This window comes from Phyllostomus discolor, chromosome 10 (genome assembly GCF_004126475.2).
Source record: "Phyllostomus discolor isolate MPI-MPIP mPhyDis1 chromosome 10, mPhyDis1.pri.v3, whole genome shotgun sequence".
In the NCBI taxonomy this organism is placed as follows: Eukaryota; Metazoa; Chordata; class Mammalia; order Chiroptera; family Phyllostomidae; genus Phyllostomus; species Phyllostomus discolor.
The window spans coordinates 52,072,960-52,085,012 of NC_040912.2; the positions used below are offsets into that span (position 1 = coordinate 52,072,960).

The window sequence follows — 12,053 nt, forward strand, 5'->3', positions numbered from 1 at the left end:
ACACTCACTGAAATTTTATCTTCGTTGTCCAAAAGCATGTCAACAGCTTTCTGAAATAAAAAAAACAATAGCCACAGTCATTGAAATTTGCCATGTAAGTAGGGATCATTGAACATGACATAATGCATATGCTGTCACAGTTAATAGTAGAAGGCTTATTTTCCATACATAAGGAATCCCTTAGCTTTCAACCACCAGTAAGTGATATATTTATAAAATAATGCATTTTAAAATGGGCCTCAATCTGAGGTTTATGTGTTTTGCATACTATTGAAATGTTATCTTGTTATAGCTCACCAAATACAAACTATCCTGACTACATGTATTATAGCCTCCTTGATGTCTCAGATACCTTCACAAGTTCTCACATGACTCTCAGTACTTAGGGAGAAAGTGTTATTCCCTGTACCACAAAAATAAGCTTTTCTTCTGGTCATCTGATTACTGACCAATTCCCTCCATAGATTTCACAGATTTAAGGAGCTAGTCTTATATAAAGAAGATAAGAGCCAAAAAAAAAAGTAAGATACCTGAAGTTTCATAATGATATAAGGCTTATGAACCTTTAGAATTTAGAAGTTAGCTACCCTTAATATTCATGAAACACAAATTAGAATCTGTAACAAGAGCCCACCAGACCTGGGTTCAGTTCTTGCCTTTGCTGCTACTTACGTCTCTATTCCAGACAATTTTTCCCTCTGATATATGAGGTATTAGAAGAGATTATCCTATAGATATGTTATAATTAAAAAACCCTATGATTCCTTAATTTTGGTTCATACTCTTAATTAGTAATTAGTTTCAGCTCACTCACCTTTTTTTCTATAACTACATATGCAAAACTAGACTCTTGAGACATGCTGGTAGATGAGTAAAGAGGCATAAGGATATGGGCAAATGTAATTAATTTTTATATAAGCATCTCATCCTCTTGATCATGTTATGCCAAAGAAGGAGAACCTGTGTGCCTAAACTTCCTGGGAACTGCACTAATTCTTTTTAGGTCTGTAGTTCCTAAGGATTTGATTCATTTAGAATGAAAAATGGGCTAAAAGCATTTTTCAGAAAAAAAAAGAGGTATATTTAGCTCCTATTTAAATTAAGTTTAAGCTTGTGAAGACTAATAAACAGCACATGATATATGTATATGTATATAAAATATACATACACATAACATATAATACCCTTAAATACATTAAAATAAAATTGAAAATTCCAAGTAAACATTTTAGATTCTTAAGGTTCTCCTAAAACTTCAATTTTGTGAATAAGAACTACTCTGTTTTATGAACCTCTTTATTTCAATTACTAGCACTTGTCATTAGCTTTCTTTTTTAAACACACACACACACACACACACACACACAGTTTGCATGCCTGTACAAGAGCTGCTGTGAGCTGTGGAGGCTGGGTGCCATCATTAATCAAGCAATCCACCATTCAAATTTGTCTTAAAATAAAATAACACACTTCCCTATGCTGGACCTAAGTGTCGTCTGAGACCCATGGACACCACACATGCTAAATCTGTAAATGCCAAGGAATAAAATTACAATAAATAGATTGAAGTAAAAGTTTACTTAAAATTTTAATTCTGGGACATATAATTTGTTTCTATAAATTACAAGAATTGTTTGACTAAAAATTTACTTCACACAAAATTTCAAAGGTTACACATCAAATTATGATTGCTTTTACAGAAAAATCACATCAAATAAAGGATTTTTGAATGCCAACTTCTAAAATACCTAACATCTAGAAAGGGTCTAAGTGTCCTGAACATCATCGGCATACAGCCACGGTATGTGATTTACTATTCTAGCATTTGGATATATGTCTAGTTGCTAAAAATTTGGAAGAGTAAAAATAAATTATCAGTATTAAAATTTAATAAAAAAAATCCACACATTACCTCAGAATCAAAATCCATTAATAAAACAATTTTATCCTTGATAGAGCTAAATAGATTATGCTTGTGAATCAACTGGAAAACATCCTTATGTCTTAAAGTTAAGTATATCTCCAGAGCGTTGCCATAGTTTTTGTCATAGGTGTACCTGGTAACAAAAATTTTTTACATTAATGTTCATCAATACTTCTGATTAAACACTCATACTCATATATACTTTGCTCTTCTTTCTCAAAACTGCAGAAGCTATTCGGGCACATTTATTTTTGATATTTTTTAATTAATGTTCCAATATGGTTGTCTCCATTTTCCCACCCCCACCTACCACCCTCAATCCTACTCTCCTTTGGCTTTGTCCATGGGAAGGGAAAGGGTCATAAAGGAGTCTGAGGTTTGAGAGACTAACCAACTTACAGATCCAAGAATAACAGAATCCAGAGCCTCAATTTGCCTAATTAATCTAAGACCTGCACCCTTCCCTCCTAGAACCACTGCCACTGCCCACTATTGCTGACTAGGATTCTTCTCTGGGGAAGAGATTACACTATAATTGCAGTTTCACACATTTTTCTTACCTCTTTGTTGTGCACTGAAGGTTTATGAAAAGCTTTCACTAAGAATGAATATAAAAAAAATGGTATAAAAGGCTCAGTCCTCTGTGTCCTCCCCATTCAGAGTTTCCCAGGTCTAATATATGAAAAACTTTCCATATAGATTGATTGAAGAAGCACTAAATTATACTCACAATTCTGCAAGGGTTTGAAGTAAGGTCCTGTTCTGACTATCTTTCTTCAGGTGATCTCGAACTGCTTGAACTATTACTGAATTGTTGTACAGATCTCCCGGCCATTCTCGGATCAGAGTGGCAAAACCCTAACCGAGAGGGTAAAAAGAACACTCTTTAAATAGGATAACAATTCAAATATTTTAAACAATGTCTAAAAGTATTCATGTAAACAGGCAAAATAATTTTATGATGAAAATTTGCTCCACAAGGATCACTTTCCAGACTATGGGTTTCAGGCTGGCCAAGGGAGACAGAGAACTACTGTACACTAATCTCCATTTGCCACTCCTGAGAAGTAGGTGGTGCCATCCACCTCTGTTGTTATCTGATGAAATGTACAAGTAAGAAAGGCACTCTGGTCTGTCAATAAAGTACCACTGCATAAGCAGAGTGTAGGTCTGACTTGCTATGTCCTCACTCTGGATTAACTACAACATTTGGAAGACATCTTTAACACCTTACAGATACGTGATACATGTCAGATCTGGGCAGCATAGCTGGCACACTTAACACCATGGCCTGTCCCACAGTGGAATCACCTGCATCCTTTAGCAAGTTAACATCTTTGTCCTCCTTCCATGCCCACCTAATTTTGTTTGGTAATTTGAGACTTTGGCTCAGGTCTTATTCTCTAGTTCTTACCCTGACTATCACTGGAGCACAAAATTTGTGGTTCTGATAGAAAACTCCAAATATCATCTGGGGTTATCATCTGATTGGATCCTGTTTCTCCCTCATGGCTGCTTCTTGGCCCAAGTCCTAGGAAGCCCCTGCCCTCTTGATTCCCAACTTTAGCCCTCAGGTTTTGTAACTCAGTATAGCAGAGCATTTTACTTACTGATCCTTTACAACTTAAAAACAAAACAAAACCTGGTATGTATTTAGAAGACAGCAAGTAGAAGTAATAATCTTTATATTATAAATTATATTAAAAATCATATTAAGTAACTCAACCAATGCCTTAACTACTTTGAATGTGTTTAAGTGATATTTAGAAGTGAAAATAGTGACATAAATTTGCTTCTATAAGGTGTGATAATTTGGTAAGAAGAAAATTACAAAAGAATCAGGAATACAGTCTGCATTAAAGTCCTACCCACTTTCTCCTAAAGTGATTCCCAGAAAGGATGGCAAGAGACAGAAACAATGGGCTATAGTTTCCATTCAAACTTCAACCTCTCTAGGTATTAGCATGATTGCAGTTTGACTTGAGACATTTGTGAAGGGGGTCACACTGGGTAAAGATGATATATTTTATAAAACTGCTGAATCAGAACATTAAAATATTCTCTAAACCAAAATGATAGTTTGGATAAAGTTTCTGTTTTCTTAAGGCTGTACAATTTATAAAATGAAAACTCAAAAGATTTCCACCAGAATAACTGGCAGCTTTCAGTATCCCTGAGACCAAGAATAACACTATTCAAGGAAAGAAGAAAGCTTGGTTCCATTTCCTCTTCCTCATGTTTACTCAACAGCCTTGTGCCACTGCCAACTTATAATACAAAATAAGACAAACTGGTCATGTTGTGTGATAAAAGCATGATGATTCCTACATAAACTGAATTAAGCATTTATTACATGTCTTATTAGGCTTTCCCCTCCTTAATGGGCTTTGTGCTAAGAAATACTGATGAAATTAACACTGTGGCCATTATTATTAATTAGAAAAGAGAGTTATCAGGGAGCTGTTATGACTGAGTGAGCAAAGTTAGAGAACATCTCAGTGCCCATTAGTTAGTAAAAGGTTAAAAATATTCATTAAATGAAATGCCATAGAAATTGTCTCACTTGTAACATGCTTATACATTTCTAATTAATATTATAAAACAAAGCTTAACTATTTAGAACTATTTTGCAAGGTTGTAAATGAAGAGGCAAAGAAATATGCATTTGGGTAGAAACCCCATAAAAATAAGTCATGAAGCATCATCACTGTAGAAGAAAATTCTAAGCCACTGTGTGTACTCAGAACATACTGGAAAGAAACTCAAGTCCATTATAAGCTTTACACACTGAAGAAACCTTTTCTAATAACTATGGGCAATAATGGCCTCTCTTTCAATCTCTTAGAGAACATATTGCTCTGTTACTTATTTTCTAGGTGTTTGAAGCCTATTAGTATGGTCTCCCTGGTTGGTCTGTAAATCCACTGAAGGCCAGGACTGTGTTCATTTTCAGAAAGAAAAGAAAGTTGAGAACTCAACATTCCAGAAGTACAGTTGTTTTTTAAACATGCTCTTTAGTGCTGTTTAACACCACAAAATTTCCATGTACATAAGTGATCAAAAGTCTTGCCACAAAATACTGCTAGCCAATCAAATATGTGACAATTTAATTCAAAATTAAGAATGAAACTAAGAATAATGAAGGCTAAATATGAATTATTTATAAGAGCTTATGACAATAAAAATTGTTTATAACCTTCTTAGTAGGGACCAGGAAGATACCCAAAACATCCAGAGGAAAATAATCTCTAAGCTGTGAGTTTAAGTCACGATTATTTCTTTCAGGCTCAGTCAAAAGTCTTCTAGATAAGAATCAAAAGGGTAATTTTTTTATCTTCACCTATGGACATTTTTCCACTGCTTTTAGAGAGAGAGGAAGGAAGAAAGAGAAACATTGATTAGTTGCCTCCCATACATGCCCAGACTGGGATCAAGCCCTCAATCCAGGCATGTATCCTGACTGGGAATTGAACCTGCAACCCTTCAGCTAAAGGATGATGCTCCAACCAACTAAGCAACAGTGGCCAGGGCAGGATAATTTTGATGGCACAGAAATTGAGTCTCTTGAAAAAGTAAGAGTTGAATCATGTGAAAAAAATTGTAACAGAACCATAAAAATAATAAAGTTGCTTTTTATGGTTAAATTGCATTACTTTAAAAAGAAGACAAGTATAATAAGTTGTAGTATCTCTAAGTAAAGTATATATGCTTTCCCATCCTTTTCACAGAACACTCATAATTTTCTGTTGGGATGATGTATAAAGACAGAATAGAAACACAAGTCCATTATAAGTCTTTACCCACTGAAGAAACCTTTTCCAATAACTATGGGAAATAATGGCCTCTCTCTCGATCTCTTAGAGAACATATTGCTCTGTTACTTATTTTCTAGTTTAAGCTTATTAGTATGGTCTCCCTGGTCAGTCTGTAAATCCACTGAAGGCCAGGACTCTGTTTTTTAATTTCTCTAGCATCCAACTGAGTACAGTTCGAGAACATGGTAGCTTCCCAATAAAGGTATGTTGAATTAAACTGAAAAGGAAATAAACAGAAACCATAGTCTACATTAGTTGGTATCTAGCATAAATGGCAGAAACTATTACCATAAAATCTTCTGTACAGATCCAGAAAGGAATAGATTAATGCTGTTAGAGAACACTGTATTTTTAACATACATGCTAATAAGAAAAGATGAGGAAACACTGCCTCCATTAGTATGTATGATTAAAAGAAATATTGATATTTTGTTGTAGTTGAATTCATGCTAAAGCATCTAATTTCTTCCTATAACAACATAGGCCTATAAAAGTAAAGGGACTATATAAATACATGCATCAGGATGCTTGGATCTTACATATCCAGGAATACCTGGTTGACAGTAACTGAGCAAACACTTCTGTTACTAGGGTAAGAGATCACTATTTTAAAGGTCCCTTAGATTCTAAGGTATAAAATATCATTTCAGAGTTGAAACAGTGTTTGCCATATTACCACTCCTTAAACTAAATCAGTTATTGGTTAAAAAGAAGTCTCTTAACAAGGTGTTTAGTACTCAGTAGGCACTCAAAAACACAGGAGTTCATTTTCTCATTCTCCCTCTAGTCTTATTGCCTCTTTTTATTTCTGTATGTTAACCTTTGGCAAGCTACCTCACATTATCATGGGAAAAAGAAAGTTGTAAACAAAGTCTTCCTTATCTTTAAAACCTAACATAAGAATAAAAAAGAAGGCAACGACAACCTGCATCATACTGTGAGGCACCAAAAATTAAAACTGATCACAAGGTTAGGGCCCTGAACTTCACAAAGACTAAAGGTGGTGCCACTTTTATGACCCTGCAAGTTGGCCCAAAGCTACAGAACATGTTACAGCTCTTCGTTTATGGATCCTCCTAGCACCAGTCACAGTTCTAGAAGAGTTTACTGGCCCTGTCTAGAAACTGCCCACCAGAAATCTCATTTTTTTCTTTGGTCCGAAGGGGAACTTAGCTGAGTTTTAGCCACAACATTTTGTTGATGCTGTATGAGAGCATCCAGCATATTATGTAATAATGTATCTTTACATCAGGGTTCTCAACCTTAGTATTGGCATCTAAGGATAGACCACTCTTGGTTGTAGGGGCCTGTCTTGTGCCATTGTGAGATGTTTAACAGCATTCCTGCTGGCCTCTGGCCACTAAATGACAGCACCAATTCCCCAGAAGGAACAACTAAAAATGTCTCCAGACATTGTCAAATGTCCCCTGTGGGAGAGAACCAGTCATTGTCAAGAACCACTGGTTCACATGCTTGGGTGTGACTCATATTGAGTGACTGCTGAAGGGTCATCATTCCATTCACAATTGTAGGCCTAGTACCTACCATATTCCTGGAACATAGCAGGAACTAAACAGATACTTTCTCAATAAATATGTGTCAAATTAACAAACCTTAAAAATTATAATCCATTTTGGGTAAATGCAAAGAACAAACTTAAATTACAATCTAAGCATACTATTTATTAAATGTATAGCCTTGGACAAGTTATTTAATTTCTTCATTTTTTAGTTTTCTCTTCTCTAAAATTGGACATTACTATTCATAGTGTTGTTAGGAATAAAATCACAATTTGCATGCACAAGTGCAGAGTTACAGTAGATAAGCAATTTATGTATTGCCTTTTTCCTTAATCAATAAGCACACAGGTCATTTCCAATCCCTTTCCCCATTACTGCCCCCTCAATTTCTCTTTAATTCTCCTTTGACAAAATTAGTTCTGAGTTTCACCCATTAGAAAGGTCTGATTTCTTTAGGGGTAGTATAAATGTTAATAGAAGTTGCTATTCTATTTCTGAAATCCCCAAATGGTACTGAGTCCCTTTTCCTATTAACAGTGGTAACTTTAAGGAATTCTCCAAAATGTACATGGATTAGAGATTTTCACTATCTACATAAACATTAATTATCATTAGAGTTTATCTATCTCAGTTTCATCTACCACACACAAACTGCAAATCAGTTAACTGTAAACCAGTTGCTCCATTATATTATTTTTCTAAATGTGTTAACATTTTCTATTGAGAACAAGTAAATATGACCATGCTTGAATACTGTACCTCATAATCAGTTTCCAAAAATTCATGTAAGATCATTTCATAGATGAGTGGTTTCAGAACTGGATCCCCTCTTGGCAAATAAGGACTAATAGCCTAGGGAAGGAAAAGGAAAAAACAAAACAAAAACAAAACTTTAAAAAGTGGCAAAACAAACTATGCTCAAATTATACAGAAACATAAAAGTATATTTCCAATTTTTAAAAGTGTACTTTATTGGTTATGCTATGCAGTTGACCCAATTTTTTCTCCCCTTTTCCCCCCTCCTCCCTGCACTGCTCCCCGCACCCTCCAGCATTTCCCCCACCTTAGTTCATGTCCATGGGTTGTACATGTAAGTTCTTTAGCTTCTCCATTTCCTATACTATTCTTAACATTCTCCTGTCTATTTTGTGCCTACCTATTCTGCTTCTTATTCCCTGTACCTTTTCCCTGCATTCTCCCTCTCCCCCTCCCCACTGTAACCCTCCATGTGATCTCCATTTCTGTGATTCTGTTCCTTTTCTAGTTGTTTGCTTAGTTTTTGTGTTTGTTTTTAAGATTCAGTTGTTGATACTTGTGAGTTTGTTGTCATTTTATTGTCCATAGGTTTTGATCTTCTATTTCTTAATAGTCACTTTAACATTGCACACAGTAAGGGCTTGGTGAGGATGAAGTCTTTTAACTTTACCTTATCTGAGAAGCACTTTATCTGCCTTTGCATTCTAAATGATAATTTTGCTGGACACAGTAATCTTGGATGTAGGACCTTGCCTTTCATGACTTCAAATATTTCTTTCCAGCCCCTTCTTGTTTATAAAGCTTCTTTATAGAAATCAGCTGATAGTCTTACGGGAGCTTTGAGTTACTTTGTAACTCTCTTCTTTCCTCTTGCTGCTTTTAAGATTCTCTTCTTATCTTTAATCTTGGGTGACTTAATTCAATTAATTAATGATGTGTCTTGGTGTGTTCCTCCTTGAGTCCAATGTCTTTGGTATTCTCTGGGCTTCCTAGACTTCCTGGAAGTCTATTTCCTTCACCATATTGGGAAGTTTTCTTTCATTATTTGTTCAAATAAGTTTTCAATTTCTTGCTCTTCCTCTTCTGTCTCTAGCACCCCCATGATTCAGATATTGGAATACCTAAAGTTGTCCCACAGGTTCCTAAGCCTCTCCTCATTTTTTTTTGCATTCTTGTTTCTTCATTCTGTTCTGGTTGGACGCTTCTTTCTTTCTTTTGTTCCAAACTGTTGATCTGAGTCCTGGTTTCCTTCCCTTCACTATTGGTTCCCTGTATTATTTTCCTTCATTTAACTTTATGTAGTCTTCATTTCTTCCTTCATTTTGTGATTGAGCTCAATCAATTCTGTGAGCATCCTGATTACCAGTGTTTTGAACTCTGCATCAGCTCAAAATACTGGTAATTAGGATGCTGGAGCTTTGATCTGTTCTTTCATTTGGGCCATATTTCTGTCTCGGAGCACCTGTTACATGGTAAGAGATGGATCCTTAAGTATACACCAGGGCAAAGCAACCCTCTTTGCTCCACTGTGGCGCTGTCTGTGGGGTGTGGTCAGAGAGGGAACAATGCCGCTTGCTCCACTCTTGTCCCACTTTCCATCACTTCTCTCGCTTCCCATAAGCAGCTTATGAACTCTCCTGTGAGGCTAAGAGTTTCTTCCACTGCCGCAACCCCCACAGATTTTTTACAGCCAGGGGTTTTGAGACTTTGTTCCCTGTGCTGGAACCCTGGCTTTCGCTGTCTGTCTCACTTTCCTGTTGTTTCTCCCTGCTAATCTGTGCACAAATGTGGGATCATACATGTGGTCTGCTGCCTTGCATTGCCACATTCCTCTCCACCCTGGCTGCCCATTTCTGCCCTTCCCACCAGCCTGGCTGAATGTTTCTTTTACTCCTTGGTGGTTAGACTTCCACACAAATGATTTTCTGGCAGTTCTGGCTGTTCTTTGTTTTTAAATTGGTTGTTATCCTTCTTTTGGTTATTTGAGGAAGTGAAGCATTTCTGCCTATACCTCCATCTTGGCTGGAACCCTACACTGTATATTTTCAATTTGAAAGTTTAAGGCAACAAAGTACTTTGGAAAATTACTATGTAGAGAAAAGATTCAAATAAACTACTTGCAACATATAACTCTATATATGTATATATTTAATCTTATCCAAGGATATGTTTTTACTGATTTTGAGAGAGAGGAAGGGAGAGAGGAGAGAGAAACATCCATCAATTGTCCCTGGTACCTGCCCTGACCAGGGATTGAGCCCACAACCTAGGTATGTGCTCTGACTGGGGATTGAACCTGCAACATTTTGTTGTGTGGGACAGTACTCCAAACAACTGAGTAACCTGGCAAGGGCTATAATATTTTTTTAAAAAAATCTATGAGGGGTATGTGTGCATGAATGAATGAATACAAAATTGCCTAGGTTAACTTATACCTCTGTTCTTCCTGATGAATTAATGAAAATCTAAATAATAAGAGGGAGAATGCCACAGACACGATAAAAGTCAACTTCGTAAGTAATCAAGCAGTATAGATTATCTATTCAATGTTCTTCCCTTTAACTGGAATGTATCAACCTTTAAAAACTCACAATCATCTTTTGAAATTAGGGGCAAATATGTTATTGTGTTTTTCAGCTATTCAGAACTATGTTAAGGATCAAATTTCCAAATACTGTCAAATGACTCAGCAGTATACTGTGCACCAAAATCACCATTCTAAGAAGCTCACAGTCCCAGAGGAAAGGTCAATGAACATCTAAACAGCCAATTGCAATATTATGTGGGAAGTGATATAAGAGGGATTAACAAGAAGGTGTGGCAAATCTTACACACTGAAGCTGAGATCACAGAAGCCAAGGTCTGTTTAGGCAAAGAAAGTGAAAAAAAAAAAAGGGCACCCTGGCACAGGGACCAGCATGAGCAAAGTCATGGAGCCATGAATGCACACCCTGCATTCAGGGATGTCACAGATGTAGAACAGAGTCACTGAAGGGAGATGAGGCTGGAGAGGAAAGTGAAGTGGGGTCATGAAAGGAACTCAGATTTTATCCTATGGGCAGGAGTGAAACAACAGATATTAGGGAAGTGAGAGAAGCACATTTATTTTTTAAGCAGTTAACTCTGGGTGAGGGTTGCCTATAGATCTATTAAGAGTTAAGGCAGCAGTACCAGAAGGAAAGAGGAGAAGCTGAATTGATACTGACGGGGTAAAACTGACAAGAACTGGAGGTTAAATAGGATAAGGTAAGTTACATGTTCTCATCAAAACAGTGGTTTTGAGCTATTAAGCATGGAAAAGTGAGTATAATGTAATGTCATAAACACAGATTAAAAGGAGAAGAACCAAATATGGGAAAGAAAGGGATTCAGATTAATTTGAGTGATCCTTATTAGCATTATATATAAGGAGAAATGGCCATCATACACTTCCAATGTAGATAAGGAATTCAAAACAGAAGTCTGGGTTATGGAGCTGTCTAGGTAAACATGGCCACAGGTCCTGATAACACCCTCGAGGAGCAGCCCAATAAACTGAAGAAAGTGTCCTTGGAGTTTCCCAGGGAAGAGAACATTTATGGGGCTGAGCAGCTGAGTAACTGGGAATTTTTAGAAGAATATTCATAATACCAAGAGAACATTGAAAATGTCCACTCATAAGAAAAAGTTTTTAAAAACTTTTAAACAAACACTAAATACTTTATTGATTTGGATATTATGCACCAAGTTGAAAGAAAAAAATGAAGTATCAAATTTATTTGTTAGAGTTACATGGTCAAACTTTTCCATTTATTTTCCAGTAAGTAAAATATTATTTCAAAAAGCATTCATCTTAATTTCAGAAAAAAAGAACCCCATGTCTTATAATCTCCTGCATGAGACTATACCTGTTTTCCATATTCATGAAAAAGAACATGAAAACTTCATTTGAGCACAGAACTAGGAAATAAAGTAAGCACAACGTATATGTAATATATTATACATACAAAACATAAACTACATTTACATTTTGAAGCTAACTTCTAAAAGTTTGAATCT

General features: G+C 36.0%; 1 protein-coding gene across 1 annotated transcript in view; it reads right to left on the bottom strand.

Annotated features, from left to right (window-relative positions):
* VPS41 (VPS41 subunit of HOPS complex) overlaps positions 1-12,053 on the bottom strand; it is a 221,749-nt gene that overhangs the window by 45,780 nt on the left and 163,916 nt on the right. Inside the window, 4 exon segments of the mRNA XM_028525988.2 lie at positions 9-50; positions 1,913-2,057; positions 2,655-2,782; positions 8,019-8,111. Coding sequence (XP_028381789.1) covers positions 9-50; positions 1,913-2,057; positions 2,655-2,782; positions 8,019-8,111 — 408 coding nt within the window.